Raw genomic sequence first — 9,203 nt, forward strand, 5'->3', positions numbered from 1 at the left:
ACACAAGACAGCAAATAAAATTGGCACATAAAACAAAAAATATTTGAAATTGCAAAATTTATTCATAACGCAATGCACCCTGGGAGAGAGTACTTCTCAGCTATAATTAACCATAAGTCTAACTAATTATATTTAACATTTTGACGAGTTATATTTTGAACACGAGAGAGTTAAGCATTTGTGGCTACTATGGCAGTGTATTCTTTTATAGTAGTTAGTTTGATAATTAGGATATTATATTTATATATTTATATTTGTACTATAAAGTCATAATTAGCCTACTTGTGGGAAATTTACGATTTTCTTCTGGACAGACATTTCGAGTTCTTGTCGATTAAAAAAATTATGCCAGAAACAAATTATTCAGCGCAAGTTGTAATTGTTTATTTAGGTGATTTACAAGGATTCTTATAAACTTATCACATTTAGGCTACTTATCACGTTTCTTTATCACATTACAGCATATTGAAATAAGATATTAAATACTCAATATTTAATTGTATAAGCGTATAAGCACTGCATAAAATGTGCAATTATGTTTACATATCAAGAACATATTTCTTCCTGGCGAATTCCCAGCTGAACTCGGAAAAAGCCAGGCTATCTGACGCTCACAACTGTAAAATGGCTGTTGATGTTTTAGAAAAATGCGTGTCACATCATCAAACTAAATCAATATGTGTGCGCGCTGAATTCCGCGCGTCACCCCTGCTTGTCTTGCAGCTCGGGCGCGCGCATCGGATGCGTATCGTCATTTATTCAAGCATGAGAGGGAAAAACACTCCACAGTTTCAGCATCAACCTTCAGAAGAGCACACACACATTCACACACCATGATGGACATCGTCTGGATCGATTTGGGAGGAATTAAATAGTGAGTAGGCTATAATTGTGCGTGTAATATTTATTCAAGAAGACTTGTTTCTGGTCCATTTGTGTACTTTATTAATGAAACATAAAGCGATAGTGTTCTTGATCTTGTGACTTGTAATGGGCGTCGATAATCTCTGTACATTTATTACCCATCATATACTGATCCTTAAAGACACTCACCTCACCTGTGTAACTTACACGATCACTGTCTTTGGAGAAATACACGAGGGAAAATAACTTGTAACTTGCAAGAACACATTAGAATCGAATTAAGTGTCCCATTATTTTAAGGTAGACGATTAATTAAATCCTAAATCTAATCTATAGGAGAATAAGGGAGTTTTGGACAGTTTCTTTTTTTAAGTTTTTTTTTTTCTCAGGGAAATTTGAGTTGTTGTTTTTAAATTGCTTTGGTTTTATTTTCACAAGTGGCTCTGCTTGCATTTGTAAAACATCCAGTATTCAAAACCTGCTTTTATGAGTTTTGTTTTGTTTCCTTTTTATAAAATCATTGTTTCAAATCAATGAATATGATTATTCTTACTTGCAGTAATAACATTTTGTTTAATCACTCAAATGCAACTGGAATATATTTTCAATTTAGTCATTTTAACAAGTTAATTCAATAACAAACAATGCAAGATAAATTGCAAATGTAGAGGGCCTTGAATGTACAGTCGTTACGTCAGGAGTGCACTTACAGTACCTAACTGAATTGACATGAAATCAATAAATCCTGTCATTTCCATCTATCTAATGTTAATTACAAAGTTTGATCAATGAAAATGAGACGGCGCTTTCATCTCTCTTTCTGTTTATCCTGCCCTATGTCGATGAATTGGAAATGCTTTTGTATGTTTTAATGTGTAAACAATTGGCTTTTAAAACAATGCTTGTTTATCCTTTTTTCGGACATTTAATTTAGATATTTCAGCCAAAATAATCAAACTATTTGAAAATCTAAAGAAGTAAATGGTTTGTTGAGTAACCCTTAAGATCAAAACTCTTTAATGGTTTGAAAATCCACCAAATAGCTATGAAACTTTTACTTGAAAGATCAATATTTATCTTGATGTGTTTAGGTTTATTATTTTATCAAAATTTTAATAAAAAATTTACTGCTGGGCAACGATTAATCACGATTAATCTCATCCAAAATACAAGTTTGTGTTTACGTAATATATGTGTGTGTACTGTGTAAAATCAATTTGTATATATAAATACACACATATGCATGTATATATTTAAATATTTGAATGTATATACTGTAAATATATTTATACATAATGTATATTATATATAAATATAAATATTTTATATATAAATAACAAAATTTTCTTAAATATATATATATATGCACATATGTGTATTTATATATACAAAATAATTATACACAGTACACACACATATTTTATGTAAATGCAAACTTATATTGTGTATGCGATTAATCATTGACCAGGCACTAAAAAAATAATTTTATAATGTTTCAAATGTTTTAACAGAATCTGCTGTTTTTCTCCTGACAGATATGTCGAACCCAAAACTAAAATATCACTAAATCAGAGCTGGATATTCATTTGGATTTGGTTTCATGGAATCCCGACCTGCTTTCCTTCATCCCTCCAGAAATGATGAGCCCAAGGCATGCTGGGAATCTGAGTCCAAGCCCTCAGGACAGCACAGAAAGGGAAACATCTCTCCTGGAACCAGGACAAGACTTGGAGAGAATCATGGGATTGAAGTAGAAGCTAAAGACCTAGAGGAGAGATCCAACTCCAGGGAATCTGCTGGCTATGTAAAAACACTAAAACATACAGCATTAGCAACCAATCCAGCCGCAGAAGCCCTCCCTGCATCGAGAATACCCACCATGCACTCGGCTACGACCAAGCAAGTCACTGCTAGAACAATCAACACAACTGCTATGACTAAAATAGCATCAAATCAACCAACCAAAGCAACTGCACCTAGAGTGGAGGTCTTAAGTTTATCAACTCAACCTCAACCCAGTGGGCTAAAACTGAGATCCCCAAATGCAAGCCATGAGAAGAAGCTACAAGCGAGTGCAAAAACATTTTCCAAAAACATCCAAAAGACGGCCTCAGCATCTCATATAATGGGCTTCGCAGACTCCCCACAAAAGATGCTTCACAAAACTGCTTCTGCTTCCCAGATTTCCTCTAATGACTCTCCCAAGAGTCTCAACCGGGCATCTCTCTCACACATTCCTCGAGCCACTTCTAGCCCCAAACTTAAACTATCCCACCCTGCATCTCTCAAACTGGACAAAACCGAGCGGAATAGAAGAGTTACAGACAAAGAGGGACTGCTATCGGCTTCTCCGAAGGATAAAATGATTGACACGTTGGTGGAGAGCAAACTGCAACTGGGGGCGAAAGCAGCAGGAGAGAGTCCTCAGGGACGCCAGGAGCAAGAGATAAAGAGCAGGATTGAGAGAGAAGGAGAAACGCTAGGAAATGAAAGAGAGGACACTGACCCTCAGGGACACAGTGGAAGAGACCTCACGGTGATGAGCTCGACAGGGTGCAAACAAACCTCCACTCTGTCATCGAAACAAGCAGCTGAACAGCTGAAAGAGCCAGAGGACAAGACCGACGCATGTGTCACAACCCAAGAGAGGAGGAAGGAAAAGGAGGAAGCAAAGAACGAGGAGAGGAGACAGACAGGAGAGAGAAAGGGGGAAGTTAAGATTAAGAAGGACAAACTGGCGACTGAGGCCAAGAAGGATACAGTGATGAACGAAAAGGATAAGACGCCGACATCCAAGCAATTGAACGATGCAGAGACAAAGACAAATAAAGGCTTCCTAGTGGATAAGACGCTGACATCCAAGCAATTGAACGATGCAGAGACAAAGACAAATAAAGGCTTCCTATTGGATAAGACTCTGACATCCAAGCAATTGAACGATGCAGAGACTAAGACAATTAAACGTTTCCTTGTGGATAAGACGCCAACATCCAAGCAATTGAACGATGCAGAGGCAAAGACAAATAAAGAAATTAAGACAATTAAAGGGTTCGCAGTGGATAAGACGCCAACATCCAAACAATTGAACGATGCAGAGACTAAGACAATTAAAGAGTTCGCAGTGGATAAGACGCCAACATCCAAACAATTGAACGATGCAGAGACTAAGACAATTAAAGAGTTCGCAGTGGATAAGACGCCAACATCCAAACAATTGAACGATGCAGAGACTAAGACAATTAAAGAGTTCGCAGTGGATAAGACGCCAACATCCAAACAATTGAACGATGCAGAGACAAAGACAATTAAAGGTTTCCCAGTGACCAAAACAAAGGACGCAGCACTACAGGCGGATCTGCACCCGTTGTACGTTGATGTCGAGGTCCAGACGGTCATGGAGGTCTGCAGCAGATCCACAGACATGAGTCCAGTCCATGACTCTCAACCCCGTCAATTGAACCCTGAGATTGACCTTAACCCTAAAGTGGGCCTATACAATGATCTCAAGCCCGATAGCAACTCTGACTCTGATTGGTTGCCAACTGTAGACCTCAGATCAACGGGAGCCAAGCCTAGATTTCTAGGTCCTGCCCCTTACAAGTCTCCCAATACCCAGAAACCTCTTCAACATGTGTGTCAAATAGAGATTGAACTTCGAAGCCAGTCACCGCAGACTCTTGAATCGAAAGTCACCATAAGTGAATTGGACACAACTTTTCGACTGTTGCCGAACAAGTCCTCCGAGGACTCCTTAAAACCGCTCAACTCTGGGAGAACAGGAGAAGTGGAGGGAGAAAAGAAGGAGAGTGATGCACCTCAGCAGATCATCTGGGATGAGCAGGGAATGACGTGGGAAGTGTATGGAGCGTCGCTGGATATGGAATCGCTGGGGTTTGCCATCCAGAACCACCTGCAGTGCAAGATCCGTGAACACGAGCGGCGTATCAGCACACTCCGAAACTCCATATGCCTCTCCGAACAATCGCCCGGAAAGGGCAGGACAGGAAAGAGGAAAAGGAATGTCTTCAGTTCACTGTTCCCTGGATCTAATTGCTGCTTGAAACCACAACCCAAAGAAGAACTGCCAAAGTGACAAAGTTTTTTGGTAACACTTTAATTTCACTTTAAACATTCTACTAACTATAAGTAACTTTGCAACTATATGTCAACTAACTCTTATTAGAGAATTATTAGATTGTCTACTTAATATCTGCTAAAACTTTATTTTGATTTTTCTGACTATAAGTAACTTTGCAACTACATGCCAACTTATTCTATTAACTCTAACCTAACAGTCTACTAAGCTGCGTTTGCACCGCAGGAACTTTCCCCAGGAACTAGGAACTTTTGGGTGGTACTCAGTGTGTTTCGACTGCAGAGACAAGGGTCTAAATGAAGTTCTGGGTAAAAATTTCCCCCTCAGAAAATCTCTGCTGGCAAGGTAGTAATTTATCAAAGTTCAGGAACTTTCGGGGTTGGGACTAGAGCGCTGAACATGTTGATTGGTTGAGTTCACACAGAATTTTGATTGGTTGACTCAACGGAGCATTTCTTTCAACCACCATTTTTAAAAATCTGTTGCGGTGCAAGCAGTAAAAGTTGTTTGCTATTCGAATCAACAATGGAGTTTAAAAAATACAAACGATGGACCTACGACGAGGTTCAGGCTTTATTAAGCTTAAATTCAGAGGATGAAATCCAACGGGAACTGTGAAAAGGCGCGCAGTCCTACGTTACCGGACTAGTTTGCCTAATCTTCACGGTACTTCAGACCGCGATGGATCGCAGACATCAACTTGTCTGGGGGGAAAAAGTTCCTGGGACAAATTTTTCCAGGTAATTTCAGTGGTAACGCGGCTTTAGTTGACATGTAGCTGCAAATTAATTAAACGTAGTTACTTATAGTTAATAGAGTGTGTGAAGCGGTTTGCCAAAATAAAGCAGACATCCCAAGTCTCCCGGAAGTTGCAGGAGTCTCCCGCATATTGATAGCGGCTCCCTGATGCCCACAAATTAGTTTAAATCTCCCGGAATCTAGAGCTCGCGAGTTTCAAACCGTGTAGCGCGCGCACAGCAGAGAAGGAGAGAGCGAGAGACCTTGCGTGTGTGTGCAAATGTGCGTGTGTGCCTCATGAAGCACATGTAAGAAGTTTAATCCCACCCCCCGTCCCCCCGTCAACAAAACCGAACAACCCCCCTGCTGTCAACAAAAAGAGATACCTCCCTGAAATGAGTTCTGGCAGTTTGGGATGTCCAATAAAGTGTAACCTATTTATATGTAAATGTATTTTATAGATGGGCGCTAGACTGGGGAATGTATAGCAGACTTAAAAATGTCAAAAAATATGTTAGACACAAACTGGAAGGTATTGTCAATGGCCGAGTCCCAAAATGGCGAACTTCATGTAAACTTGCAGTCTCATGGCCTACGCATTTTCTTGACTATGAAGTGCATGAGACTGTAGAGTGTCCCATTTGTCATTTCATAATTCAGTTCATAAGCGTCACTTTTTAGTTCTGGAAGGTTATTAAATGTCTTTTAAAGTGATACTTGAAATCATCATTTACTCACCCTCATATTGTTCTAAACCTTGCATGACTTTCTTTATTCTATGGAACACAAAAGAAGATATTTTGAAGAAACTTGGGGACAAAACAACATTGGACCACATTGACTTCTACTGTATTGACAAAACGGCACTGAGACCTTTGCGTTCACAGAAGAATTAATCTTGTATAGTTTTGGATTGATATGAGTATATTTCATTTTGGGATCAATTATCCCTTTAAGACCCGTTCTCTGCTCCAACAAACACCATCTTTCAGATATCTATGTTATTAGATATCTATGTTTTGGATCTATGTTCACACAGTTTGTGGTTGTTGTGGCAGAATGGAAATTACAATTGTGTATCCCATTTTTAAAGTCAACATCTTACATTAGAATATTTGAAATGTTGGTATTTGTTTGAAGTAATGTGAACTAGCCTGTGGGTTAGGGTTTAGGGTTAATACGTTCACTTAAATAATAATCTGCAAGTAATTTGTTCACTATTGTGTAACTTTATTGAAAGTACAATTACTTTTTTCAATTTTGTATTGGAAAAAAGTGTCTACTGTCTTCACAGTATTAACTTGTGTAAAACTGAATGTCACTATATTTAGCTAGAAATTTTTCAAAACCAACTTTTTTTTTAATCACTTTTCTTCTTTTGATAGAAAAATCTATAGACTTAATCTGAGTCCTGGTTTCAGAACTGTTTCTGTATGACAATGTTTTTAGGGAAGGTTTTCTCAAAACAGGTAATTACTGTCTAAATGAGAGCATTGATCATGTTTGGTCACTGTGGTCATATTATAGAGCTGCACGATTCTGGATGAATTGAGAATCACAATTTTTTTCAAACACAGATCACGATTCTCCTACGATTCTGAGCAGCCACCTGAATAAAATAATATGTAATTTACTAGAGATTCTGATAAAATATGAATTGCTCCAGTCTGTTTGAAACGTTAAGTTAATTAGAATAAAAAACATTTTTTAATTGTTTGAATGAATGATTACATAAAGATTTGCTTCATTACTGGATGAATCTGCGTTTTTGAATGAATCTATTGAGTGCATGATTCAATAACAAATACATTTTTAACAGTCACCTGTCGCCACCTACTGGTGTAACAATGTAATTGATACAATCTTTATTTGAAGCGCCAAGTTACTTGCAAAAAGTGAATTGCTTTATTTTGATCTCTACTGTAGACATCAGTGTTTATATCTGAATTATAAAATTTTATCCCAGTATAATTTAAATTAATATAACAGAGAAATAATGATACTGTGTGGTTGAAAATCTGCAAACGCAGATTTGAAAGCTCCAAAAGTTTAATTGGCACCGCTGAATTGTTGTCATTTAGGAATAATCGTGAGGGTGTTTAAATCGAGACCGCAATCTTTTAACGATTAATCGTGCAGCTTTGTACCATGTAACTTTCTCCCAGAGTGGTACTTTATCACTGCAAAAATGCCTTTAGAGATACATGATGCTGGGCTGATAATCACTATAGAGCACTGGAATAAAATAATGCTTGTGATGTTCTATGATGTGATCTGTGTCTGATGTTAAAGCCTCAAGTCTTGCACAAACAGATATTGTTAAAACACCTTGAGCCTGCTTCTTGTTTTCTGAGCACTATGATTGGTGTGTGATTTCATGTTATTTTTACCGAGGTACCAGGACTTGACTGAATGAGGTCTTTGTGTTTCCGCACAGAGCTCTTAAGTGAAGTCTACTGAATATTTTATCTTTTCCGTGTGAGGGAGCAAGACGTAGATATTGACTTAAATTGGGTTATCTTTGTTCTAAATGATGTCTGAACTGAGTCCATCTCTAAATATTTCAGTCGAGCTGCGTTGATATTGTATCTGCAGCACTCAGAGTAAATCAAACACACAGGTTTATAAGCACACATATCTACTGAGTCCTGTGTTCGGTCGACATTATGGACCCTATACGGAGCATCTGCCCTACTTACTTCAGACAAATGGTGTGATATCTCTCTTTCATATTTCTGTTTTGCTCTCTTTATGTGCTGATGTTCCTCAAACATTTTGGTTAGTGTTTGTTCAAAACCTCAAACACTATTAAGTATAAGTAAATATTAAACTTCTGCAATTCAACAAATGACACAAACTCCATTCAGACTCATTTTAAGGTGTTTAGTTCTATTTTTGCTTTATTTCTTCAGAAATTTAAGGTTTAAAAATCTTCCTAATGACCTAATATCAAATTATCTTTAATAGTTGCATATATTGTATTGTAACTGCTCTTTCTTCCTTATGCAAATGTAACCATTTATTGTTGTATTTTTCTGGAATGGAATACTAGCCTAAAACTTACTGTATACTGTGCAGTAAATTTGTAGTATGTAGGCTACTGTAAACTAAACCTAAACCTTTACACAATTGCTACCTTGCAAATGCAGCTGTTTCCTTAAGAAAACGTTATGGTCTCCACAGGAATGAGTTATTTATACTCTATTTAAATGTATCTTTTTTGAGTACTTGCTGATCTTTTATTCAAGACCATGTTTACAGCGGAAACAAGCTGCGATCCACACGATGTGTGTGTGTGTGTGTGTGTGTGTGTGTGTGTGTGTGTGTGTGTGTGTGTGTGTGTTTGTGTTTGAGAGAGTGAAAGAGAGAGGCCAAACACACAGTGTTAATGCTAATGCCACTAATGCATTTTTAAATCAAATATATTTGGGACTGTAACACATTTTTGTTAGATGTTCAAAGGCATTTCTATCTTAAATAATCATAATACTTCTATCGGGGACGC

At 37.6% G+C, this 9,203-nt stretch overlaps 1 protein-coding gene across 1 annotated transcript; it reads left to right on the forward strand.

The window, feature by feature from the left end:
• The first annotated feature begins 776 nt into the window (after positions 1–776).
• Positions 777–6,387, forward strand: gprin3a (GPRIN family member 3a). Its single transcript, XM_077219003.1, has 2 exons — positions 777–874; positions 2,400–6,387. Exon 2 carries the CDS (start codon positions 2,465–2,467, stop codon positions 4,955–4,957), a length of 2,493 nt encoding a protein of 830 aa, XP_077075118.1. The 5' UTR covers positions 777–874; positions 2,400–2,464; the 3' UTR covers positions 4,958–6,387.
• The last annotated feature ends 2,816 nt before the right edge of the window (positions 6,388–9,203 follow it).

Source organism: Siphateles boraxobius, unplaced genomic scaffold, assembly GCF_051911475.1.
Source record: "Siphateles boraxobius isolate OS27281-9 unplaced genomic scaffold, OSU_SipBor_1 77, whole genome shotgun sequence".
In the NCBI taxonomy this organism is placed as follows: domain Eukaryota; kingdom Metazoa; phylum Chordata; class Actinopteri; order Cypriniformes; family Leuciscidae; genus Siphateles; species Siphateles boraxobius.

What these genes read in the sequence shown, in the direction of transcription:
- gprin3a (XM_077219003.1), top strand. Translation starts at nt 2,465, where the DNA reads ATGGAATCCCGACCTGCTTTCCTTCATCCCTCCAGAAATGATGAGCCC.